The sequence below is a fragment of the Symphodus melops genome (genome assembly GCF_947650265.1).
Source record: "Symphodus melops genome assembly, chromosome: 5".
Taxonomy (NCBI): domain Eukaryota; kingdom Metazoa; phylum Chordata; class Actinopteri; order Labriformes; family Labridae; genus Symphodus; species Symphodus melops.
The window spans coordinates 17,716,254-17,744,214 of record NC_136695.1 but is presented as its reverse complement, the minus strand read 5'-3'; the positions used below and the strand labels follow the sequence as shown (position 1 = coordinate 17,744,214).

At 38.4% G+C, this 27,961-nt stretch overlaps 1 protein-coding gene across 3 annotated transcripts; it reads left to right on the top strand.

Moving 5' to 3' along the window:
• Nucleotides 1–9: 9 nt before the first annotated feature.
• Nucleotides 10–27,961, top strand: osbpl3b (oxysterol binding protein-like 3b). 3 transcript variants are annotated; one of them, XM_079342973.1, is made up of 23 exons: nt 10–238; nt 11,411–11,559; nt 15,004–15,120; nt 15,809–15,862; nt 16,377–16,490; nt 16,719–16,883; nt 17,093–17,216; nt 18,119–18,222; nt 18,531–18,623; nt 18,710–18,869; nt 19,508–19,638; nt 20,767–20,868; nt 22,087–22,224; nt 23,298–23,391; nt 23,494–23,738; nt 25,667–25,804; nt 25,927–25,990; nt 26,095–26,173; nt 26,266–26,410; nt 26,908–27,052; nt 27,133–27,259; nt 27,428–27,550; nt 27,716–27,961. In XM_079342973.1, the coding sequence occupies exons 2-23, from the start codon at nt 11,464–11,466 to the stop codon at nt 27,810–27,812; spliced, it is 2,655 nt and encodes an 884-aa protein (XP_079199099.1). In that variant the 5' UTR covers nt 10–238; nt 11,411–11,463; the 3' UTR covers nt 27,813–27,961. The 3 variants fall into 3 exon arrangements, with proteins under 3 accessions (XP_079199099.1, XP_079199098.1, XP_079199100.1); XM_079342972.1 differs by having other exon boundaries at nt 11,408–11,559; XM_079342974.1 differs by lacking the exon at nt 20,767–20,868 and having other exon boundaries at nt 11,408–11,559.

The window sequence follows — 27,961 nt, the reverse complement described above, 5'->3', positions numbered from 1 at the left end:
TCAGTCACAGACGGCCTCCCTAGTCCCTCCTCACTCAGTACAGCGGTGGAAGCTGATGCTTTACACACTGCCTGAATGCGGATGGTGCATGTGTGTGCATGTCAGGCTGGGGGAGAACAGGCTGCAAGTTCCAGGCAATAGTTTAGGGGGGGTTTTACGGTCTCCTATAGGGGAAAGAAACAAACTCTTTCTGAACATCTCGGCCATCATCACCTGGGACTGACTGAACTCGGTCAAGGTGAGTGCGGGTTTTTTCTTTCGTAGTTTACATTCAGGGGGTCTTTACAAGATAATGTATATTAAAAATGTTTTAAACATTTGAGGCGTATTTGCTCTTGGAAATCTTGTCATGTTATTAAGTAATGTGCATGTTAAAGTTAAACTGCAGAGGTTGTTTTCCTGTTCTCTGAGGCAGCAGTAGCCTGCACTAGGCGACTGAAACATTTTACAGCAGTTAAATAGTAAGTTGATAGATTTTAGAGTGCTTGGTGTAAATATTCAAAGTGGAACAAGCCAACATTTAAGAATATTTATAACCTCTTTAAACACTGGGTTAAACTCTCCTTTATTAACCATTTGATGGCTTATTCATACTCTTCAGTCAGTCTCCATGGAAACTCTGAAGCCCTTTCCTCTTCCTCTAGACAAGCAGAAACAAGTTAATGAGGTTAAGTCCTCTGCATGTTTGCAAATAAAAACATTGACTCTGAAATTCTGTAAAGAAAGCTTTTAGTATAACAAGCAAAACAATCTTTACGAGTCGTAAAGATGCGCCTCTCGCTGTGTCAGACAGGATCCTTTTTCATATTGGATCTGCTCTACATCACATCTTACCTGTTTCAAGGTGTTTGAAGTCATCACAAAAGAGGATTTTTCTTTTTACATTTCACTATTCAGATGTAAAATAAAAAAGTGTATGCAATGTTCAGCACAATGCCTATGATAAAAATAAAATATAACCCTAACCCTAACCCAAGACTTCCCAGGCAGATATCTATCCTAATCCTTAAATATCAGCTTGAGTTTAAGGGATTTTGTTGAACAAGTATTACTGTGGCTCACATACAATGTTGCCATGATTTAGAGAGTCACAGTGTTATCTCAGTTTGGTTGTTGTGTCAACAGTGCGACAGAGGAGGCTTTTCACTCTGCTTGGGCTAGGCGTGTTTTGGAAAAGTGGGTGAGGCTGAATAGGGGCTACTGAGAGATCCTTTAGAAAAGCCTGTCATGAGGCACAGCTTGCCTCAGATTGGTTTTAAAGGTAAAGAAAAAACAACAACGAGAACAGTGGAGAAAATGTCAGACTTGTTGAAATAGCTCCTGTAGAGATGGTAACATGCTGCAAATCTTCCTGCTTTTTTCTATTGTCACATCTGTTTTCCCTAGTTTGGTGATTGGGACTCTTGTGGCTTCTGAGGGTTTTTGTTCCTATCACACCCAGTTCAGGGATTCTAGTCCAACATAGGAAGCCTCTGAGGGGAGGGCTCAGTAGAATTTGTGGAATGCAACATGCAGGAGAGAAAACAAAACATGCAAACAGTTGGGGGACGGGGACCTTATACCTAGCTACCTTCCTGCCTACCTATACCTAACCAGCGTCCCACCTACCAACCGACCGATCGACTGATCGACCGATCGACACATTGCTCTAGGCTCAAGTGAATAATGCAAGAAGTTAATAAATAGGACCTGCAGAACAGCTGTTGTGAGCATCTTGTGTAAATGGCAGGTGTTGCCTCTTTTTGCTGTGTTTTGGGCAATAGGCCACTATAAATAATTCACGTGGTTTCATATGTAAACAGGTGTGGTTTGACTTGAGTCATAATTCAGGAAGTTAGTTGTAACCATATTGTAACGTGTTTATTTTTTTACAATTAAAATTCAAGTTGAAAGGAACTGTTGAGCAAGAGTTACACTTGTATCAGATCAGACTGAGTTGGACTTAAACTCATTTATTTAGTGGCAGCCAGAAAGCCTAAAGGAAACACGAGGGCTGATTTCAGTTACCAGTGATGAGCATGTCGTTTTAACAAAAGACGAAACTATAGCAGATACTTTAAAAAAGCGTTAAAAAGAACCCATGTTTTTACTGAACTCCTTACATACAGTTTTGGTCAGGTGTTTGGTCAGGGCTAAATAATTATAAATATTCATCATCTTAAAGGATGCAATCTATGATGTACTCAATGGGATACTTGAACCATTGTGAATGTGGCTCCTCGTCCTTACCGCAGCTGCCGCCTGTTCCTGCATCGCTGCTATGTAGTGGCTCATAGAGATAGTAGCAGACATCCAATTTAAGCACAAGACCTTTAAAATCCCCTTTATCCATGTTAGTTTGAAATTGAAATGTACTTTTTTTGCAATTGTCGGATTTTTTTCCGATTTCCCCACAGCTGTTAGCTGCCTGTTAGCATAGCTTCCTAGCAAGATGACGGACGTTAAGTTTTGATTCTGAGAGTGAGGTCCCACCCATTTATCTGTAATATAGTATTTAGTGGGTTGAAAACATGAGGATCTAGCAATGTAGTCTCACCACCTCTAACCACAGCAGCCTCCGATGATGCAAAATGACAATTTTTGCGTCATCAGAAGCTCCTTTTCATACAAGAAATACAGAGCTTTCCCGTCTCAGGGGAAAATGAGGGTGGGTTGCACGACCATTCAAAATACTACCAGGTTTCTAATGATACAAAGCTTAATGCAAATGGGTGATTTACCCTTTAAATAATCTATTGTTTTTTTCTCATTTGCTTTGGGTCATCTTTCAAATAAGAAAAAATCGTTTCTCAAAACGTTCAGCTGCAAACCTCTGAACAATACGTTTCTCATTCACAACCAATTGGAATTTCTCATTCATTCAGGCAAATTGCATTGTCTTGTTACATGTGTGCAAAAGAGCAATTACAAATTTCAACAAATCTGCACAGAAATTGTTTGTTTATGGTTTACTGATCAGAACCGATCAATAAAACTCTTCACATATACATTTTATTTTATTTTTTGAGCCATCATAACAATTGTCCATTTAGTTATCAAATTGGTTAGACAGAAATACTCCACAAATGTACATAATATGGTATGTTTGTGGTGTCTGCTTAATTGGCAAATGATCTGACAGTAATTTTACTTTAGGAACCACATGGGTGTCATTTTGTTTCAAATCTTGACTTTACATGGAAGACTAAAGGTAGATTTTCTGTATACTGTACGTCACACATTGTTACACAAAACAGATTTATTGCACAGATGTATGGGTTCTTACTGCTGTATTGGGCAGTATGGATCAGTCCCAGTAATTTTTACCTAATCTAAATCTAAAAACCTCAGTATGATCAGTGTGAATAAAGTAACATTTAGTCTTCAATAAGCTAAAATCAACAAAGACTTAGAAGAAATCGAAATTTTTTGAAAGCAACTTTTCCAAGGTTGACTGACATGGTGACAAAAACATCCTCAAGATGAAAAAATCCAAAACATTTTAACCAGTACAAACCAGTAAAAATAACAGGCAAGCCAGCCTGCATATAGCATTAGCATGCTTAGTCATGCTAGAAGCTAATAGCTACAATTTTAATCAGTCCTGTAGTGTATTTCAATATACTATGTGGATAGTCTTTGCAGTCAGGCAGTTTATCTCTTTCTGTCCATACATGGTGGATATGAAAGACGATGCCATGTCTAAATTTATCTGCACTCCAGAGACTTAGAGATTGCTTTTTGCTGTACAGAATTGTTCTCCAGTTTTTGTCAATGGGTGTTATTTTTTATTTATTTTTTGCCTATTTTGGGGGGCCATGTCCATGTATATGTACAGTACCCTCTCAATGTCATCATCCTCTGCTTTCTGTCAAGATTTGCCACTTGATATGAAAATTGCTGTTGAGATGTTGCTGTTTCATCTTAATCAGAGGGTCGATTTTTAAGTACAGTAATCCTTAATTTTGGAGAGAAAAAGCAGAGTTGCTCTGTCACGCAAATTGCTGCAGTAAATTTCAGTGCATTCGTATTTTTTTCCCCCCACCAGTTCTTCCAGGGAGTATAGAAATAAACAGGGACTCCACTCTGCGTCCTAATGAGATGGTGTTGAGTTATGAGGCTGTTAGGATCCCCCACACTATGAACAAAAGAGGGGACCTCTGTCAGACTCGAAGCAGACCAGAGAAAAGAAGTGAGATAAAGAGAGGGAGGACGGGGTGTGGGAGGGAAGAAAGCATTTTAAGCATGTGGTAGATTAACAGGATGTGTTGTGGTGTCCTTTTTGTGTGCTTAGCCTATAGTATGTTTGGCAGTATGTGAATGAAAAGATGTCCTCTGTGGTGGGGACAATAGAAAAGAGGCTAAGTCAGCAGATATTTTAACGAAGGGTAAATAATGACTACAGAGGGCGTTAAACTAGAGAGAATTCATTGAAAGAATATTGGTCGAATTTGAAAAAAAATTTTTTGCAGTAAGGAAGTAACGATACATTTCCACACTGAAAAAAATCAATACAAATGAGGGAAATTTAAATCAATATGACATATTGATTATATACTTTACTTTGCGATACAATACTTTTTTTAACCATCCTCTAACCTTATAGTTTAATGTGTCTCATTTCAATGGGAGTGTATGCAAAGTGATCATAAAGTGGACAAGACAAAAACAGTGTGCACAAAGATTATATACCACCACCCTCAACATGATGCAGCACAAATGGTGACACTGCCAGGCTCGAGACATCAGAACTTAATGACATCCACACGGAAGCGGATTTAGAAAGCTGCGGTCGTTGACGAGTGCAGTGGTGCTTGCAGTGGTGTTTTAGAATTTGGACTGATTAAGAAGTTACAGCCAATTGTAGCGACCCAATTTTTCCAAACCATGAATGAAAGGTTCTCTAAACGGAAACAAGTGCAGTTGTTTTGTCAGCTCAGTGTCTTCTAAAAGCTTTCTGTGCTTCATTGCCAGAAACACCGGCTGTAACTCTGCTGTAAGACCTTTTCTCTGTTTCTGCTCCACAAGTTTTTATTTGAAGAAAATATTTCTATTCTAAACAAAAGTTTCTAAGGGTTTCGTTGCAAGATATAAATGCACCCTCTGCAAGAAAGATGGATGTTTTGCATTTGTCAATCATTTTTGCAATGGATTTATTTAAAACTTTTTGAGTGGAGTGTATTGTTACAGCCTGATTCCCTATTAAGAAATCATAATTGGTGTCAGCTTCTTAAATGTTAGACGTTGCTGATTTTTGCCCTTTTTTAAAAGTGATTGGTTCTGAACTGATGGTAAGCATTACACTGAGATAACTAAAAGCAGAGAGAGACTCTCCCTGCTTTAAGCCCAGCCTGCATGTGTTTTGGAGCTGCTCTCCCTAGCCTTGGCAACCTTTCATCAAAACATCTTAAGCAGATCAGGAGCAGGCGTCACCATCTGTTTGTCTCTTTCAGAGAAGGTGTCTGCACACACATTAGACGTGGGATAGCAAACATTATCCTGCTTGATCAAGAGATGTATGAATAATAGATCTCATGTGAAAATGAAGCATTTTGATCCCCTGGGCCAATGATTTCCTGTTGTTTCCAGCTAACCTGTGACATTGGTTGAACAACATATTTTCCCTGGTTCTTTCCTCGGGGAAAAGAAACTTTCTAGACAATTTTTTTTCTGTGCAATCACCCACTACTTCTGAAAACCCTTCACAGGTTGACTAGGAGTGGATTCAGAGAGACAAAATTGTTACTTCTGCTCTTCCTGTGATTGCAGCATGGTGAAGGACCTGTGGTACGCTCTGATCACTTCAGTTACAATGAATAAATCTCAAAGATATTGCTTTCATATTTCAATTGCATCCCTTTCTCTCTTCTTTTCTCCCCAGTCACTGCACACAGCTATGAGCTAATGATGCTATAGCTAATGATGCTATCGTCATTTCCTGAAGTTGCGTACAGAAAATTATGAGACACCATTGAATGCAGTATTAAGAGGGTTCAATGGTTCTGTTTGGCAATAAAGTAATTAGTTTAATCTTTATCAATGCTGCTCATTCAATAATACAGAGTTTGTGTATGAATGTATTGTCTTCCGTCACAGTTACTAGAAGCAACCTTTTGACTGAATGATTTCTAATACCAGGGGTGTATCGTCACTGTGTTGGTTAAACAGATTTTATAGTTTTTATCCTCGCAGATTATACATTTGAAGACAGTTTGTATAGCCTTTTTTCCTGTCCCAAGCAAAGGGCTGAAACAGGGCTCCGGGTGCATGATTTGTTTTGTTTTATGAAAGAAAACATAGTGCCTAATCATAAAATGGATAATTGTATTTTTACGAGTATATTTGTACTAAAAAAAACAACCAAAAAACCTGTTGCATTTTCTGGTAAAATTTTAGTATTCCAATATCACACGTCACATTATCATTGTTTTATGTTTTTTTTTTTTTACATGTTTTACATTTAGTACAGCCTAATATTGGAAGCAACCCACTGTATTCCCTGTTATTTGTCCTTTATAGACAGCCTATATTGATCTTTTTTGTCATTTTTGACCTGTTACTTTAAATATAATAAAAGATTTGGAATTTTGATTCATTAGCATTTTCGAACGCATGAGCTGGGCTTGTTATGAAATCTAGAGTAATGATAAACATATATAAGTGTTTTAGGATAATATTGTTTTTTTTGCTAATTCTTGATCCCACCCTTTCTGTTGAGCCTTTAATGTCTTTCTTAGGAAGAGTTGTTCTGCAATTCTCTAATGAAATAACAAAGACTAAGTAGCGTCACTCCAAGCAGGGTAATGCACAGATGTAATACAATTACAGTTATTAAAGTGGCAAGTGTTAGATGCAGCTAAGTGTGTCTCATTTGGTAGGGGCTATCAGAAAATTTGTAACAAGTGCCCCCCAAGCAAACATAGACAATCAAAACTAAGAGGCAGTGTTTTTTTTTTTCTTCAGGAACAATCTGTCAGTGTACTACTGTCTGGTTAACACGACACAACACAAGGTAAGGTGTTCAAGGAACCCACAGGGCATTCCTTTTGTTAAAATAAAGGCATTAGAGTAGATTGGACCTTAAAGACAGGTTTTGTCTCCAGGTGAAAATCGACTGTGATATACTTCTTTTTGGATAATTATATTTGATCAAACCTGCTGGCCAAACATCAGAGGCTTTTAATTTAGATTCAATTGAGGATGGAAATCAACCAAATTGCACTTCTGGCCTTTTAGTTGGCTGGCACGCACCATGTACAGATGATGGGAAGCAGGTGGACCGGGTTCATGTTCAACATACCTGTGGCACCTCTTCCATATGATGTTCCCCACTCTCTCTACCGACTCTATCCATTGTCCTGCCTCTACATAAAAGGCATAAAAAGTTTCAAAATAAATAAACGAAAAAAACAACAAAATATAATCATCAATTTTTATTTATTTAGTCCTTGATGTGGCCACTTTCATGGCTTGAAATTAGGAATGATCTTCATCTGTCAGGGCAGTCTTTTCAGATAAAATGTTGTTTGAAATGTTCTGTTTTAAGGGTTATCTTAAAGGGATACTTCATCCATTTGCATGAAGCTTTGTATCATTAGAAACATGGTAGCAGTGTTGAATGGTTTTGAGTCCAGCCCTCATTTTACCCTGAGACGAGAATTTTTTTTTTCTTTGCCTGGAAGTTTTCTTCATGTAATGCAATATGACGATTTTTGCATCACATGAAGAAAACTTTCAAGCAAAGAAAAACACATTTTTGCAAATGGGTGAAGTATCCCTTTAATATCATTATAACAGCTTGATCAAGTCGAAAGTTGACTTGTTGCCTCTCTTGAGCAGCTTTAGAGGGAAAGTGTTTTATGGTTTGTAAGCTCCAACATTTTTTTTCACTCCTAAAAGAAGTCTACTAGTCACTACTTTCACTTCCTGTTTCCGGCTGGTGGGAGGCGGTTTAAAGTCTTTTCTAAACGAATTTCTCGAATGACTGTGGTGCATCAGTGTGTGCTGTCATTTTCATAAAAATAAGAAAGCTTCACAGTGGGAGATAAACCATGCAACATTTACTCTGATGAGTCACATCCTAATGATCCCTGAAAGACTGTCAGGCTTTACAGCTCTTTGGCAGACTCTTGAGTCAGTGGAAGGACAGAAGAACATCTGCAACATGAACTGCACAATGTAATAGAGGGCTTTCAGCCTTTGTAAACACATTAGTTCAGCTCAAAAGGACATTAAACCATCTGTAACTTCAACCATGATCTATAGCTGCACTAGGATTTGATGACAGTTCTCTGGTACGCCTGAAACAGCTAAAACTATCAGTTTCTGTTTCATAAGGGAGGATATGAAATTTAAAAAGCAGAAATGTTGCCATCTGCTAAGATGTTTTTGTCTACAACATACAGACACGTAAAGTTAATGTGCAAAAAGATACATTTAACTCTTACCTCCACAGAGTATGTAATATATATTTACCTCAGTGTAGGATAACAGAAGTTACTGTCTGATATGTACGAAACTGTGTGGAAGGTTGTTGGACCTGATCTATACAGTATCTGTGATCTATACACATCTATATATCATACAGAGGTCTTCTTAAAATGTAAAAAGCAGGATAAATGTCAGTTTCTCATCTAAAGCTTCATCTCTAAAAGACTTTTCACCGTCGTCTGACATTGTTCCACTAAACTTTTAATATCATGCTACCCTCATTCATGTGAGCTCCGACACGAGGAGTCATGAAGAAGCGGTGTGGTGAGTCAGATTGCCAGGGAAAAGTGAGAAGTCTGAAGTGGTGTTGTATCCGATGAAAAGCTGTCTGTTAATGTGAAGGGGCACCCCGAATGAATCATGGAAGAAGTATTGGATACATCCTGTAGATAGATTTACACGAGGACTGTCAAACATACATTTGAAAATACTCTATAGGATAATATATATATGTGTGTGTGTGTGTGTGTGTGTGTGTATGTGTGTGTGTGTGTGTGTTATAACTTTTGACTCATAAACTGAACTGTCAAACTAGACAATCAGAGCTGCAGCAGTGTTGTTTTTTTTCCATTACTGTGACTACAGGGAAACACTGCAGAGGCTTATACGTGGTGCATCTAAAGGAACTAAAAACATATGATTAAGCTTGTTTAAAACCCTGATAAATTGTGATTGGCTGGTTAATGCTGACAGCCCTTCCTGTCATGGTCTTGTAAATTGCGTTGCAGACACATTTGAGGTAACAAAAAACGCACTACGTTTGCTTTCCTGCTGATGGGCTGGACTTTTTGTTTTCCTGGCGTTGATCTATTGTTGTGGCATTTATTGCAGCATAGTCTGTCAGTGTAAACCTGAAGTCCACACACACAGCAGTGGTGTAGGCGGGGCTGAAGGAGGGAGGTTTCAGATAGCTACATGCCTTTGTCTCTTCTACTCAAACGCCTATGGCCATTATGCAGCACAACGTGTGTGGATGCAGAGCAGGTAATGTGATTAACCTTGCTGCTGCCTCAGAGTGGTTGTCAACGAATGGCATGTCTCATTGAGTTGAAGCTATCAGGAGATGCTGTGGGTGTGACCATCTACTGGTTTTTATTTTTAGAAAGAAAATTGTTCATAAAAAAACTACGAGGTCAACTTTATTCATTTTTCAAGGGTTTATAACCTCATGTCACAGTTATTGTGAATTGATTATTGCATTGTTAATGATGTTATTGTTGATAACGTATCTTTTGGCCCTTGGTATCTTAGTATCAGAAACTGTTTTTCCAGTTTATCGATTAAATGATTTATAGATTAATTGAATAAATCCCAGATTGATCTTTTGTTAAAGAGAATAATATGTTGTAGCCCTAGATTAGATATCACTGTTATTACTTTGTTTGGAATGTCATTTGACACATCTAGATGTAAATGCACAAAATAAATCATGTTTAAACATCTTGCCTAATGCTTCTCCAAATGCATTAGGCAAGATTTTTGAACATTATTTTTTTGATGGCTTCGCCTGTTAGACTCATGCAGTGAATCTAATAACACAAAAACTCAGCTCCATCTCCACCTTTTCCATGTGTGTCATTATGATTTACACAAACACATCTTGCCTGGTTGGGAATTTCCACTCTAGACATACTGTCGCTCACAATGCATTAGTGTAATGTGGCTCTGTTTGCTGACGTGGTAGAACAGCCACATAATGTTAATTAATTTGTATGAATTGTGGCAGCAGACTTGAGATTGCCATTTCTTAACGAGGCTTAAATATTTTCACACTCAATGGAAGTGATGATATTGTGGGTTTTTTTATACGACGTCACTGCTTGTCTTCATCAGCTGTCACTCAGTGACAACTCTTCAAAACTTGAGCTTCACATAGAGCTTATATTCACCTAGTGTAACCATTATGTACACTGCAATAATGTTAACTTACCAAGTGGGCTTTTCTCATTTCTAGCGACAAATATCTATCAGCGATATAAGTCACATTTATCAGTCCAGATAAACATCAAACAACAACAAACAATATTACAAGCAAAAATAAGGCCTGGCTGAATGGCTTTTAATGAGTAAAAATAGCTGCAAGTGTAATTGCTAAAATGAACTGAATTTTCTTGAAAGAATATCCAATACAACCTAACCCTACTCTCTACTCCCTACTCCCTACAACCTAACTCACTATTTCTAAAGGAAATGTTATAGTTTAAAGTCAATGCCATGTGCCTTATTGCAGGTATACAGTCAACACTGGGATCAAATATATTGACCTATTTTTTAAATTCAAATTAAGGATTTGTTAAACCTGTCAAATTTTCCGAACATTATGAGAAATGAGTTATTGTTTTTATGTTATGAACACTTGCAATACATTAAAGCATGTGCAAACTTCAGGTCCCTTTTTTCCGAGGTGAGGAGCAATATTACCTTCTTGATTGGTTGTTCTTTTTACTACATTTAAACACCTTTAAAACAATTATACTTTTAATACATTTTACTGATTGTGGTTCTTTACTTTCCGTTAGTAAACATCATATAGATTGTTGCTTGGGCAGCATTAACTTAGTTTTCGATACTTTAGGTCTGACTACATCTTCAATCTCTGAATATACATCACGTAGCTGCTTCAGATAAATATGGTCCTTTAATGATGACAATCTGTCTCTCTTTCTGTAAGTGGAATATTAGATATTAATGATTCAAAGCTGCAGTGTCTTCACTTTTAGATGCAAAATTTATGTTCTCTTCACTTGTCCATTTCACTTAGTTTATTTTGCTGAGAATATTTCTGGGTAGCTTTTCTCAATGCATGCAATATTGTGCTTCACCCACGTGGGAAAAGGAATCCATCCTTATGCATTTTTCAGTGAGATGAGCTAAATGGCTTTTAAAGGGCTCGACACTTAAACCCCAACCCCTTAATCTCCACCCTTTCTTCTCTCAGCAGAGGAATGTGCCTGGCACTCAAGTCATAGCCTGCACAGGCCAGTCTGCAGCAAGATGGGCTCAGAGGAGCGCAGTTCAGCAATGTCACAGAAGATATCTTCAGTGTCACGCAGCAACAGCAGCTCCTCGTCCAAACATGACAGTCGACAGGTAACACACACACACACACACACACACACACACTTCTGCAGTGGACCTATCAGGACTTGTTGCAGTCCTACACCTGTGTCTCCATCATGCATTTTTGTTGCTTTTAAAAGTCTTTGTCATCACATTGCATTTACAAATATTTTCCCTTGTCCCCAAGTTCAAAATGTTGGTCTCTCCACATTCTTATTATTTCATAAAACATTAGCACAGCAACTGCCAGTCCACAGGGATTCCTCTGTGTCTTGGGAGGAGAAGGAACTAACAGTAAATGCCTCACCACACAAACTTCTGCCGATAGATGATTGTGGTTTCATCAGATGATCTAGCTCCCATGGCTATGTATAAATGCAAGCCTGATGAAAAAAAATGTTTACGCTTCTCTTCGCATTTTATTACATCAGCAGCAAGGACAGAGAAAGCTGCGTGCACAAGTCAGACTTTTCTTACAGAGAATGTCCACCACTGTCTCAGTCTCAGACGCCTGCAGCAAAAAATGTAAAGAGCAGTTTAATTGCTTAGTTTCGCAACAGTTTCCCATATAACTGACTAACTTTTTATAAATTTTACTTTAGCTTTTCCGTTTGTAAAAAAAACAATAGCATCTCTCTTTAGTTCTGCCAACACTATACACAAAAACAAGAAATCCATTGGTGCAGTTGTGCAATCGGCCAGCCGAAAATATTGGCCGATATTACCGTATAAAATGACAATTGGTGTCAACTAATTTTATTGCTGTTACAAGGCCAAATAATAGATTTATTCACCAGTAAAATAGCTTTTTAATTGAGTTTAATTGCATTAAACTAGAAGAACGCGCTCGCCTGAGTGTCAACCCGTGACAAATGTAACCACAAATGTTTGATAACTGCATTTGAGGGATCAACAGAATACATTTGTATAACTTTATCTATCTCTATAGATAGAACATAGTTCTAAATAACATTAGCCAATTTATCAGTAATAATTTTTTTCCTTTACCATATCGATATGGGCCCCAAAAATCCCATATCAGTCTCCCTGCATCTAATCTAATATAGCACTCAAATAACATCGAGCTACATGAAATAAATGTCTTTTTTTCCATGTTGGACCTGGGTAATGAGGCACTGGTTGATGTATATAGTTTCACATTGTGGAAGGATATGACTCAGTCTTTGCAAAAACTGTCTGCAAGCTTCAGCAAAACATACATCTAATTGGATTTGGGTAGCATTTTTATTTTGTGATAGCCACCCCTGTAAACATGTTTCCTGGTGTGTAATGCCACTGAGTCTGACTCTGAGTGTTTCTTGTGACCTTGAAGAAAAGTGCCCGGGCAGTGTATGACAATGACTCACTGTGTGACTGTGTCCAAGGGAACTGTCATGAGTTCTCAGGGAAAGAGATCCAACAAGCTCCGCCCTCTCCATCCACCAACCTACCATCAAAATAATCATTTGTTTCAGAGAGTCTCACCTCTAGCTGTCCATCCTCTCTGACTGATCCTGTTTGTTTTCCTTGAACTGTTGTAATGTAAGCTGGAACAGTCACGGACACTCCTAACACAAACACAGATCCAACTCACTGCACAACCCTGTGTTGAGCTTGGATTTCTGTTTTTGGTTTTTTTTGTCTCAGTAGAATTAAAGTATAATCTTAAAACACTGCATTACTTGCCTTGTAGATTAATAAAATAGAAGCAGCTGCACCTTTTGTGATCATTTCTATCATCAATTCATTCGTCTTTAGTGGAAAAAAAGTTGCAAAATATGCCCCTCATCACATCAATGTATGGTGTCTTTGTCCATTTAAGTAATACTAAACTGCATTCACATTGACATATAACAGACATAAGCAGCTAGGCCTTTTGTTTTAATAATTGGAACCAGTAAATGTTTGCTTTTGTAGTCCACAAATGACTCCAGAGGTTTAAAATTTAAAATTTAGTGATTAGTGAATTTAAAAATGCTCTTCCTTTAATGTAGGTCACTCTTAAGAAAAGATTTCATCCCATTTCATTTTCTCCTGGTTCCAGGATTTCTGATGCCACACCAGAATAGATGCACAGTGTCCATACATGTTTTGATACCACAGCAACAAAAATACAATGTTATCAATGCATTGTTGTCATTAACTTCAATTGCTAGAAAAGACTCCTGAACACAGTCTGCATTGGCAACATTTGGTACTACTGAAATGCTTTGACTGTCATCTCATCTGCTCTCTGTCTATTTATAACATAAATGTAACTTTTGCTTCTTTATGAAACGCTTCAAAGACTTGAAAAACATTTGACCATTTGATCACAGTGGATCACTTTCTTTCCCCCACTACAGCCTTTAATTAAAAAAAAAGGGGAAAAAAAGAAAAACAAAGAAAAGGAAATTCTGTTGTTATTTGAAAGGTTCATACTTTTTGGTTCTGTAAATGTTTTGTAGAGTTTTAAAACATGTGCTATCGAAATCATCATGGTGTTGGAAATTTTGACAACCTCAATCCCATCAGAGTTTGGGTAAACAGATGAACAATAAACACTTTCTTGGTTTAATTCCACATTGGCTGCTTTCTACATAGCCCCCAAACAAAAATGTGACCAGAACACTGTAAACTAAACATTTTAATGTGACTCAATTTCACGATGCATTGCATCCAAAAATATTGCATTCTAACATATTTTTGAGGCACACCCACAGTGAAATCCTCTAAAGAATGCATTCTAGTCAGTTATGTGGCTTCTTTCGAAATCATAAATCATTTTTTCTCCCCCCTCACAAAAAGGTTGAAAAGTTACGATCTTCTAACATGAGGTCTTTGAAAACCTCAAGGGCAACACAAGACAATATACAATGATTTAACTGTTGATAAACAGTACTGGTGATCGCTAGTAAACTGAACTGTGTGTATATGTATTTGGTTATAGATTTTAAATGTTGACTTGGTGTATGTTCTGTTTATTATACAAATGTATTCACTAAATGTTTGTGATATGTAACTGAAATACACTTAAAACCAAATAAACAACATTTATATTTATTTGAATGCTGTTTATGTTTTTGGACTAAAATTCCTACCAGGAAGGTACATGCTGATCTGGTTTGGTGTATGATGAAATATCATCTAAATCTCTGTATTTGGAGGGATTTATATTTGAGCGCTCTAAACTCAGTCAGGAAATGATTATTGTGAAGAGTGGGATTAAAACAGTAAGATAATTTTGTAATGTGACTGTGAGGTGAAAGCGATCTGTAAAGCCTAACACAGTTCATCGAACCTGTCAGGGCTGCATTTTTCCTCTCAGCTGACATCACATAAAAAGCAAAATATTACAAAATGCTTTTCACTCCTAGCATTTTTTTATTTCATTTTACTGCATGTTACTACATTTCCCTGCAACTTTGATCTACACTAGTTGACTGTCTGGAAACCTCATCTCCCTCATCTCCTCTGTCTGTTCTCTGCCCACAGGACAGCTGGGAAATAGTGGAGGGCCTGCGTGGAGGCTTCAGCTCTGTCCTGGAGCCACAGAAACAGGAGGGCTATCTGCTAAAAAAGAGAAAATGGCCCATGAAAGGCTGGCATAAGGTATAACCCAACACATGTGAGGTCCTTAAATGACCCATATTACCTTACCCGACTCATCCGTCACATTGACAGTCTTCAACATTTATTTTCGGACTTACATGACAGCTGAACATCACCTTCATTTTCTGGTTGTACCTTAAGCTTTCCAGCTTCTCTTTTACAGAAAAAAAAACTGCTGACATGACTCAGTGTGTGTTTTAAACTAATTGAATGATCTTATTGTGGAGATGGTTTCGCCCACAGAGGAGTCATATGTGGCATGTGTCAGTGTCTGTTCATGCTCGGCCTAAAAGCTTTCACTGGGATGATAGACTCGAGACATCTTGGTGTTCCTCTCAGATGCATTAGCTGATGGCCTGTTGGTTAATAGAGCTGTATGGATTTAGTATTGACTTACAGTCAGAGCGTTGTACTTTCAACAGTCAGATTCTGGTGATGTACAGTCAGAGCAGCCGGAATCACATTTACAGAGAGAGTGCAGAAGAAGCATTGCAACAGGGTGATTGTAATAATGGAAGACACAATGCTTGGGTGACAAACATCTCAGTGCATGAGACATTAACAACATATATCAAGATGCATGTCATGATAACTGAGTCATACCCGTGACTTTAAAGATGTTGTCAGGGATGTTGCATATCACTCCAACTATTTCTCATTCCTCTGTTGTCCTCCCTTATGCCTGCAGAGATACTTTTTCCTGGACAAGGGCATCCTGAAATATGGAAAGTGCAGTACTGATGTGAGTACAAAAGCCTGTAGCCTGCAAACCGTGTCGTCTTTTCAGTTACAGAGGATTACACAAAAAATACTCTTGCTGTACTGCTCCTGTGTTTTCCCAGAATATGTATCTGTGTCTGTAGTAACAAAAGGTCCTAAAATCCTCACAGTCTCATTGTCTTGGCTTTATACACATCACAATATAATTCACTTTTGCTTTGCATCTATTTTGCGCCCTCTGTGGACAAAGCCCTCTCTACTACAAATCCCAAAGTGCTTCAGAATTAAGAAAACATGATCATAGATATAAAAGCCAAGACAAATGTAGATACATGAGTAAATATCGTGTAAAATCTGCTTTGTGTTAAAAGTCAAATGTATCATTGTACCACAGTCTTTTTTCCTTTGGTAGGCCATAGAGCTATCAGTTTTCATTTGAATACCAGATAAAAAAAAACTCCTCAGTGGATCTTTTTGGGAATCCTGTTGCGTTGTTATTGTCAATAGTCGGATCTAATGTGTGCTGACTTTTGCAGATTGAGAAAGGGAAACTGCATGGCTGCATTGACGTAGGTCTCTCCGTCATGGCAATTAAGAAGAAATCCAAATGCATCGATCTGGATGCAGAGGAACACATCTATCACCTAAAGGTAAAATGCAATTCCAATGTATGTCATTCATTTTTCGCAGTTTTAACAAATTGAAGTAAAAATGTATTCCCTTTTGATTCCTGCGATGCTAACATTATATCGACTTTAAAATGACCTTATGAGCTGTGTATGTGAGTAAGCCAGGGTTGCAGTAGCTGCGTGTTTTTCCACCTTCACGCCTCCTTCTTGTCCTTGTGTTGGTTACTGACTGTGGTATCTGCTCTGCAGATTAAGTCACCGGAGCTGTTTGATGAATGGGTGTCTAAGCTACGTCACCATCGTCTCTACCGGCAAAATGAGATTGCCATGTACTCTAACGAGAAGTCCTTCTATTATCCCCACTACCCCTCCCCCAACTCACCAGGCATGCCTGAGAGTGCCTCCGTCAGAAAGGTATACCTGTCCAACACACTGCGTACTGTTAATGAAAACTATGCAGTGTTGACATTGCTTTCTTTCTTGATGCTTCCTGCTGTGTTTCTGTTCATGAATGTCAATGACTTTATCTACACTATCTACTAATGTCAAAGCCCCGTGACAGCAGAGTATTTTAAAGGAAGCAAATTATTATTGTGCTGACCTGGGTCTGCTTGCGGTTTCAGTGCATAGCTGTACGAAGGCAGTCCACTGTGCCTTCAGCAGGAGCCTTCCCTTTAAGCTGCAGCAGCCAGGCCAAGGTCACCGCATGGCTGCAGTCGTCGAATGATATGGACAAGTGCTCAAAAGGTAAGATGATAGAGCTGTCACTTGAGATTTTCCGAATTTTTTTAACACGCTTAAAGCACTGATGTCCTTATAATTTCTAATTTTTGATTATGTGTTAACATTTGCTGATAATTGCTTTGCTGTTACAACTGATATTTCCCTCTAGAAATCCATTGAGGTGCTTACTTTGTGTTAATTAAATCTCCTGTGAGGAATTTTCAAATTGTGTTGATTTTGGCGCCGAAGCAGTACCTTCTATTGATTTGCTGATTTGTCCTTTACATCAAGGTGTTTTCTAACACATCTCATCATGCCTTCTATGTAAAAGTTCATTGTGAATATTCACTGTGAAAAATGTAACAGTGCTGCCTCTTCAGTGTGCTGTAAATCACCTTATCTGACAGCTACCCTGCAGCAATGATTTCAGGCATAATACAAAACCTCTATAGAAATCATTAATCGTGTGGCTGAAAGTATTGTTTGCTTTTAAAGCTCATAAAGAGGCCTTATAATACTTTTCAGTCAATTTGATAACCAGCTAAAAACTCCTCGCAGGAGCTTTAAGTTAGAATATCTATCTTTTTTCTGTTTGTAAAAGTAAGACATCTTTAATTGAAGTTGGATTTGAACCATCTGAAAAATGACAAAATGTGTAAATAAATTGTTTGCTACCGGTCAGTTGAGGATTGTTTACATTGACATCACTAATGGAAGTGAGAAAGGCAGGAGCTCTAGCCTTCTTTCTTTTTCATTGAACATGATATGCCTTAGCAGCGTTGTGTAAATCCATAAAGGTTTGAGGTTGATGGATCTTGGACAAACCATCAAATGCTAATTTGTGCAGACAGCTCATTTTTATCTAATCTTTTTATCTGTAACAAAGTCATAACATTCAAATCAATGTGGCTCTTTTCTCTGCAAAGATTTGTCGGTCTGTGAAGGCCATCTGCTGGAGCTCAACCACCTGCTTCAAAGTATGGAGATCCTTCACCGCACCTATTCTGCTCCATCAATCCAAGCGTTGCAGGTCAAAACTTTACTTCTAAAAGCTTTAACCTTAGTTTTGAAAGCACGTTTGTTCATCATCATTTGAGATACTCTTTCAGACTCTTGCTAGTGCATTTCATTTCTATTTATATCCAAAACACGAGTCAACACATAATTTTATGCACGAGAGCTTTTCTTGTTTTGTCTTTTATGCCTTCTCTCCACTGACTTCTTTTGTTAACCTCCAGTCAGTTGCTACTTTAAATAGACTCATCGTTCTGAAAGTATGTTCTATAAAAAGCTTGTCCGAAAATAAAACTACACTCTCCCATTTACTATGTTCCCTAGGCATCAACGTATGACAGCCCAAAGAAGGAAAAGAGACTTCCAAAGAAATGGCTCACTAAAAACTACAACAAAGATGTCAAAACAACTCTGCAGGTAATCACATGAAAATGAAGGTGGCTCATTCTTGATCTTTTTTTGTTAATGTCTCTCCAAGCTGTACTCATCCAACTTTACTGCAGGTACCCAGCTGCATCTCCTCTGGCTCTATTCGCCTTCATGCCTCTAACCCAAACCTCTCCAGCGCCACAATGGGCAACGACAAGATCGACACCGAATCCCTGGATTCCACTTTTGATGTGGCTAAGCTGCAGGAGGACTTCTGCCGTGTTGCCACTAATTGTGGGTCAAACGTTTTGAGCTTACAACCAATACTCTGTTAAGGATTTCTTGCCAATTCCATACAAGATGTTCTTACCAACTGATAGAGCTATTTTTCTGAAACCTCACTTGTTTACTTTTCTGAAATTGGTGTGCCTGCTGTTTAATTTGAATGTACAATAGTTTTGAGATGGTGTTTTGTTTAACAAAAATGAAAATGAGATTTGTGTAAACGTAGCAGCTGCTAATATATTGATGAAGTCATTTTTCATTCATTAGGATTCTGAGGAAGCTTCTTGCAGTTCCTCTAGCTTTTGGAACTGCTTCACCTTTTTGAGTGAATTGTTTACAATTACTTGCACACAAAGCTAGGACAGTTTGGTTCGGGATTAGTTTTTGCCACTTGAGCCATAGAGAGAGAGAGAGAGAGAGAGAGAGATTTATATTGATGCTCCACATAGCATAATGAGAATGATTGCAGCACAGAATGATAACTTATTAACAAAAGCTTTGTGTTTAGCGCTTTTAAAAACAGGGGTTTACAAAGTGCTTTGATGCCTGCAGAGGCATACACAAGAACGTGATTCTGAGACTACATTGTATGCAAATTTGATTTGCAGTATGCAGCTCCTCAACTTCTGCTCCTCTTGTTTCTGCAGTGCATGCGACCATGACATCTGCCCTGAGTTCACTAACATCTGAGCGAGAGAGACTAAAACAATGTCTGGACCATGAAACATGTCCCCCTACCTCCCCGCAGGTTGTTGGTTTAAAGAACGCACTGTCATCAGTAAGTGAAAAAAATCCACAAGCATACATATAAGCTGTTCTCACAGATTCAATCATGAACATTTTCTAGAAAATTTCAGGACAGGCTGCCCCTGAAATCTTCTTTGAGTTGATTATTTCCACACAAGTTCTCCCTGTCTGATGGGAGACTGGGGGCCGTAATCAATAGCCAAAGACACAGCATTAAAAAATGTTTTGCAGATATCCAAGATTGCTGACGAAGTGACAGGGTCAGAAACTATAATGATAGTATTTTACTTTGTATCAATGCTACTTGAAAAAGGACATATTCACAGTATAAACCAACAAGTTTAGAAGACTATGCTGGCGATAACAAAAAGTATGAAGCAGCATCATTTGATGCATGATGAGTGCACCAGTCACGTGATATAAAAGTCCTCATTCACTTCTGGGGAATTTTCCTGAACATTTCCTGCTGCACTCACACATCAGCTCATACTAACTTCATGCTGAAACGTTACTCGGGGGATTAGCCGGAAGGATATGGATAGAACCAGGGTGAGAAATGTGGATGTTAGTGTTCAGACACACAGCTTTATGCAGAAGTTTCTTGCATGAAAACACCAGCACATGTGCACACACACTAAAATGTTATCTGTCAATAAGCACTTTACACCCCTCTCAGATGTCGTGTCCTCCCACACCACTCATCAGGTGTGACACATCGACGAGCCTTTAAGAGGGATTACTGCCTGCTCGTGTCTGCCCACCAGAACGAAAACTCGTTCAACGGTCGTGTTTCCTGTGGCTGCTGCATCCCACTCAGATGGCATTTTTTACTTTCTGTTTTCCGGTTACACACAGTCATTTCCTTGCTGACTTCTGTTACCGCTTTACAACTCATGTGCGCTTCATGCACATTATTCAACACTTTAAAATAACCTGATAGGTGTTAGCTTTCCTTCCTGATTACATAGCTTCGACCTCACATGGAGTCTAAAATGGGTGAGTGTTGTAGTTTGGACTCTTGTTGCTTTCTGTCACATGTCTGCGGTGGCAACACATGGCTCCATTTTTTTTAAGAGGTTAAAAGTATGGAGGACTTTGTCCAAGCTTAATTTGTTAGGTTTGTGGTATAAACAGTGTGTAATACTGGTTGCTTCTCCAGGCTTTAGCCCAGAACTCTGAGCTGAGAGAGCGCCTGGGCAAGATTCATGCTGAGTCCAACATCGTAGAACCCACACTTATAAATCTCACTGGCCCTTTGCAGGTGGGTTGCAGGAATGCAGTCACTCTGCTACCTTCCCCCACACCATCATGATGGTTATAATTGTCCGTCTTTATTTTCATCCCACCTACAATTTGCCACAGAATGAATGAGCTGTCCTTCCTTTCTCATCCAGATGCTTTCCTCCCCATATTTGACTCACTTTGATTTATAATGACCAAAGAAAGAGTCAATAAATCTATTTCAATTTACACCTCTCAAACACTTATGTTTTTGCTATGAGGTAGGGCTCCCTCTCAGTTATTTGCTGTGCCTCACTATCTCACAGCTCAAGAAGAGGACTTCTAACCACCTGACATATTATTGTCTCATAAGGAAGCTCTTTGCTCACCTAATCCGATTTAGTGACCAGAGAGTGTGAGCTGATCTGCTCAATTGTCCTCTTGGAAACTGGGTATACACAGTGCAGAGATAATGCACCTCCACTGAGATTATCTCCGGGGTAATTAATAAGTGCTGGTTGGAACAAAGGGTAGAGGGACATGCTCACTTGCATGTGTGGTTTTGTGGAAAATACCTAATCAGTACAACACACCAAATTTCATTTTGGTGTGTTTTTTTTCTGAAGGATTTTTTGAATGCTTTGATTTCATTTTGAATGTGCACCTTGTTTTACATGACCACCACCAACAACAACAACATATCTAGAGTTTGTGCACACTTGTTGCATGCTTGCACTTCTGACTGACTATTCATAAATCATGCAGTGGCATATTGAAATACAGTCTAAATCTAAGTTGATGTACACTTATTATTCTGAATGTGTTTTTTTGTCTTGCTTTTTTTTTAATTGGACGACATCTGAAACAAAACCCGTTTTTATTCTAAATTTTAGAAGTTCAGCATACTTAAGGTGTATTTATGTTATTCTTATTTCATATTATGATATTAAATATTATATTATTTCTATATATATAAGAGAACAAGTGTGAATCTTTCAACTCAGTTGTCTATATTTTTAAGCTCATCTCAAAGTGAAATGAAAGAACAGTGTAGTTTTGAATGTTTTATCGATGACTGTATTTCAATATATTGATAATCTAATTATTGATAAATGTCCAGTTTTGTGTGTTGTGATGGTCTCATCATCCCACAATCATATTATACTCTGAATTGCCCTGTCATTTCCACCCAACCTAACTGTCACAGTGTTGCCCTTCTCTTGTTCTCGATGATAGCTGTGGACTCTGTGTCTCTTAGAAACAAGACTGCGTGGACGAATCCCATCCTCTCGTACACCAAGTGTCCAATGAGAGCAGAGCTTCAATCACAGAGTCTTTGTCTGAGTTCTTTGATGCCCACGAGGTTCTGTTGTCTGCCAGTTCATCTGAAAATGAGGTACGTGTGACAGGTAAACTGTCACTACTAGAGTTTTTACTGATGTTACTGTAAAATACGTCTCCATCTCTGTTGTACCAAATTGAAGCTGAAATCTCCAGCAAAGGGCGTTGACATATTGTGCCGTCGACACCACTTGGTGCCAAGATGTGCCGAAGGGATCTGGCTGGTGGAGCCACAGAAATGACTCAACACCTTGTTCACTAACTTTTTTATGTTTCCCCTTGTTGTTCCTTTTCTGCTCTGCTTCTCTGGTGAAAAACCCTTTAGGAGGCAAACTTGTTAACAAAGCCTTCAGTCATGACACCACAGCCGCTCTTTTTGCATCAAATCTGTTTGCATTAAAAATCTAATTAAAACTAAACTACTCAGATAAATGAATACTAGGACATAAATCAGCATAAGAACTAACTATGATGAAAGAAAGTGTAACGTTTGCTCCATGTTCCATCTGTTAACATGGAAGAGGAGGATTTTTTTACCTATACTGCAACCAATGAGCAGGGGAGCTCCAAATCTTTGGGCTTCCTTTTTAAGGGGTTTTGCACTGTCCAGTCTTTACTGTTTAAAGTCTATTAATAACTAGGAATCAGTCGGTAGATTAAACTTACAGTAAGTTTGGAATATGTGGTCAGTTTTGTCTAAAAAAAGAAAAGTACAACTTAAGATACCACCCCTTATATATTAACATTGAATCTACGGATTGTTTTAAACTTTGAAGCATTATGACAATTGTTGAAACATTCTTTTACCAAGATGATATGCTTTCTCTCTTAGGAGCAAGTTGAAGTCTTAATACTACATTTTGTAATAGATGGGTGTTGCATAAGTCTGCAACATGCCTGCTCATATAGCAGCGGGAGCAAAAGCAAAGTAAAAATGAAATTACTTTCTTCTATAAATACAGTAAGTAGAAAGTAGAAGTGCAAATTTGCCACCAGCCCCTATGGGACAGTTTATCTCAAACCCATTAGATCTTCTGCTGATGTGACAGGCTTTTTAAAGAGACCTGACCAATTCTGTCTGGTTTTAAGGTATTAAAGTATTTGATGTTTTTTTTTTTTTTTTTTTAGGCATCGGAGGATGACTCAAATATAAGTGACATTAGTGACAACATTTCCATTGACAACTTCAGCAATGAGACAGAATGTGAGAGACCAAACTCAGGTAAGCTTTGGAGATATGGACATTTTCACCCAAGCTTATCAGAATCACAATCATATAGCTAGTTGTTTGGATTGTCTTACCTCCTGTAACATCTTCTTACAGGCTCTGTGGAAGATGACGCAATCATTTGTCAGCGTAGGTCCTGTCTGCCCTCACCCTGCCCCAACAACAGCACCATCAGCCTGTGGAACATCCTGAGGAACAATATTGGCAAAGACCTTTCTAAAGTGGCCATGCCTGTCCAACTTAATGAGCCACTCAACACCCTGCAGAGATTGTGTGAGGAGCTGGAGTACAGTGAACTTCTCGACAGGGCTGCCAACACACATGACCCCTTTGAACGTATGGTAGGATGGCAGTTTACTGATTAACATGTAATATGTACATGTTAAATGATATAAATTGGGTGTTAGGGTTTCACACAGCGAAAGGAAGAATGTTTATCTTAGTTTCCTCAATTTATTTAATGACTTATTTACTTGTTTTGAAAAACCCTCCTACTCTAATTTAAATAGAGTTACTGAGGAAATGAAGCATGAATCAGGAGTCAGGAGCGTATAACTTAGCTTAGCAATAGAACTTGAAACAGGGCAGCATAGCTACTTCTATTGTTGACGTTACTTTTGCAGGCCATTTGACTAGTTGGCATGTTTGATCATGTTAGTTTAGATTGAAAACAAGCAGATTTTAAATCAATGAAAAGATCCACGCTAACTGGCAATTTGTTGTCTCGGTCTCTAAAATATTAGAACTCTTGCTCCAGCTCCTAGACTGTACTTTAAAATGGACAGAGCAACACATTGATTTTGGCTGTCACCATCTTGTTCTTTGTAGCAAGAAGTGGCCATATTGGGACAAGTTGGTGGCTGAATTGGAGTCAGGGTTAGTCACATAGTGCTTTTGTTATTCTGGGGATAGTGCACCATAAATGGTATTTATTGAGACAGAAAAATAGAAAATGTGGAATGATTGGACTTAAACTTAACTGAAAGATGGGTTGAGGCATACGTATGAATAGAAACGACACTTAAATTTCACTTGCCAAAAATACTGAAGAACGACTTATTGGATTGGATTGGATACAGAGAGCCATACTACTTGTGCAATATTTGCATGAAACATTCCGAGAAGAGACAAATACCACAGACACATCAAATATTGCAGTTCAGTGGCTGGAATTAGGTGAGGGGACAACTAGCAGTCCCTCAGAGCAACCTGTCCCCCACATTTCTATAACTTTAAGTTTTAAGAAATAGATATAATTAAAGGGGTTAAGATTCATGTCAGTTGTCATGTTTGGGAATTGTGTGACCAATGCTTAACAGCCTTCAACAAAACTGTCTGCTGTTAAGTTTTTCATTTGAATAATGGGATATATGGGGATTTACTCTTTTATGAAGCCACTTAAGAAAAAGCCATTTGCAATGCTTCCTAATTAACTCAATCTTTCTTTAACCCTGGCGGTTGCTGTTTGCTTGAACTTTTACCTAGCACAAATGATGCTAATTTTGTAAATGATCATTCTTGACAAGAAAGCAAATTGGGGTGTAGTGTATATAATATGTTGAAAGGGTTAATTGATACACTACAATAATGTTTTACAAGCACTACTTGACAACCATTGCAGGCTAATGCACTTCTAAGTGGCTATAGAGTAAGGAATCGATCAGCTTGCTGGCAGAGGTACTGGCATTGGTAGAGATTGTGTGAGCCCTGAGGTAAACCCTTAACTCTGAATGTCGGTTTCCATCAGGTAGATTGAATTTCTGTGATTTACCTTTACTGAATGTGCATCGACTTACTTTGGATTGAAGGGTGGTCAAGCTTGTACACTTTTGGGGTCAAGGTGCGTAGATATATTTCCTGTGGAGTTGCCTCTTGAGTTGCCAAGTTATAAATGGCAAATGTGCATATTATACAAATTAGCGTGAAAATGAAAAGCAGTTAAAGTAGAAGTGAGCTTCAATCTGTATTTCTGTGCTCTCCTAGTTTATTGTAACAATTGGACTGTTACCTGGCACATTACAGTGTACTGGAGAGAAAAGTAGAACACCTGAGAATCAGAATAGGATTTGAAACGCATTAAGAGCCAATGAGACGTGGTAGCTAGCTTAACCTACTGATGCAGCTTAGGAAGTTCAGTGCTCTGTTGTTAATCCTTTTTGGCTGTCATATGGATTATGTTTGGATCAACTCAGTTAAGATGATCAATTACTGTGTTTCTTTATAGAATAAATTAAAAGGCAACATCAACTCTTCTCTTTTCTCTTTTTAGATGTACATAGCTACATTTGTAGTATCAGGATATGCCTCCAGCTACTACAGGACCGGGGGCAAACCTTTTAACCCCATCCTGGGAGAAACATATGAATGTGACCGGCCTGATAAAGGCTTTCGATTCATAGCAGAGCAGGTATGTACACATTTCTGTGCTATCAATAATCACATCATTCTCATAGTAAAAGGCTGACATCCCTTTTTTTATCAAAGCTTCTAATGTGGCTGTTTTCTCCTATTTACTATTTACATTATTAGGTCAGCCATCATCCACCAATCTCAGCCTGTCACGCTGAGTCTAAGAACTTCATCTTTTGGCAAGGTAGTGTTTATAGAATTAAGCCATTCACCGTTTAGTGAATAGTGACTGATTTTCCAGATTGAATCTCAATATGTATCATTTTAATTTTCTGATTGATTTTAAAGATGTGCGGTGTAAAAACAAATTCTGGGGAAAGTCAATGGAGATTGTTCCTGTTGGTACCATTCATGTAGCTCTACCAGGGTAAGTCTCTTTGGCCTCATTTACTCTGACACATGCATAAGCTGTTCAAACAAAAACCTTTTAATATGGAAATCTTTTCTTTCTTTCTCTAGAACTGGAGACCACTACGAGTGGAATAAGGTGACGTCCTGCATCCACAACATTCTTAGTGGACAACGCTGGATTGAGCACTATGGAGAGATCTCCATCAGGAACTCTGCTAGTGATGTTTGTCAATGCAAGATCACGTTCGTTAAGGTGAGCCTAACATGTTAAAATACCTTTAATGGGACAGATTACTTACCAGATTAAGTGGCTATGACGCAGGGCTGTAATGTCCTCCATTATAACGTCATAATCATGCATTAAGGAGACAGGAGAGAAGATCTAACTGTCTTTAGTTTGACGTGCAATATTACAAGTCATACTGCAGCTATAGTTCTTCTTTAATTCTTCTGTCAGTCAATTTCTCTTGGGGGGGTCACTTGCAGTGATGTGTGCTCATTTGAACAACCTCCTGAAGCTGTACAGGATGGCAAGTCAAAACATGTCAGAAGCCATTATATATCCTTCCGTCTCATTCGACAACCCAACACCCCACATGGTAGTTTATGCAACAGCAACATCTGCTGGTCTTTAGCAAACACTACAATGACCTCTGCTTTATTCAGTTATGTCATCATTGAATGGCATGTTCCTATTGTTTTAATACCGTTATTGTGTATTGTGTTATCAAACTGACTTTCTTTTTACAGGCCAAATACTGGAATTCAAGTGTAAATGAGATTGAAGGAACCATCACAGATAATAAAGGGAAGGTCACCCGACGGCTCTTTGGAAAGTGGCATGAAGCGGTTTTCTGTGGAGACCCACCTTCAGCCACATGCGTCTGGAGAGCAAGTATGTAACATTTCTTTCAAAAGAGTGCAAAGAAAAGTATTTTAAAAACACAACGTAAATGTTTATTGTATGTTATTTAGATGCAATGCCAGTAGACCACGAGCAGTACTTTGGTTTCACCAAGTTTGCTATCGAATTGAATGAGCTCGAGCCATCCCTTAAACAGCTGCTGCCGCCCACAGACACCAGACTACGTGTGGACCAACGGTAAGAGAAAAAAAACACAAAATGCAAATGCAAATATACAGTTATGTTGTCTTTCTATGATGCAAAAAGTGAATAAATGTGAAAAGTTTTTCTTTAGAGGCATCATCATATTTTACCATGAAGTGTAATTTTTTTTATCATCTTTGACAAAATGTGTGTGGCTGGCAGACTGCTGGAGGAGGGGGACTTGGAGGCTGCGGAGGAGCATAAACAGAGGATTGAAGAGCTGCAGAGAGAAAGACGGAGACTCCTGGAGGAGAACAACAGTGCACATCAGCCTAAATTCTTCAGGTAGCCTAAATATCCACGTTTATTAGTTTCTCACGTAGACTTTAATTTATGAAAAATACATTTGCCCTTATTTGTGTTATTTGCATTTTGACATTGCGAGAACACCCTTTATAACAAGATCAGTTTTAACACATTCCCATCTTTATTGTTCTTATACCCTGATAGGAAGTCCAAGGAGGATACCTGGGTGAGCAACAACACATACTGGGAACTGAGGAAGGAAGCCAACTTTAATCACATGGAGAGTCCGACGCTGTGGTGACAGCCACACTACAGACTCCACACATAAACTTAAACCTGCACAGCCTCTAATGTGATCGAGGCTGGTTCTGGAGATGTATGGATACCAGTCTTACCTTTCACATTCAGTGCTGATCATACTTTTTGCTATTAATAAAGTCATTGCCTTAA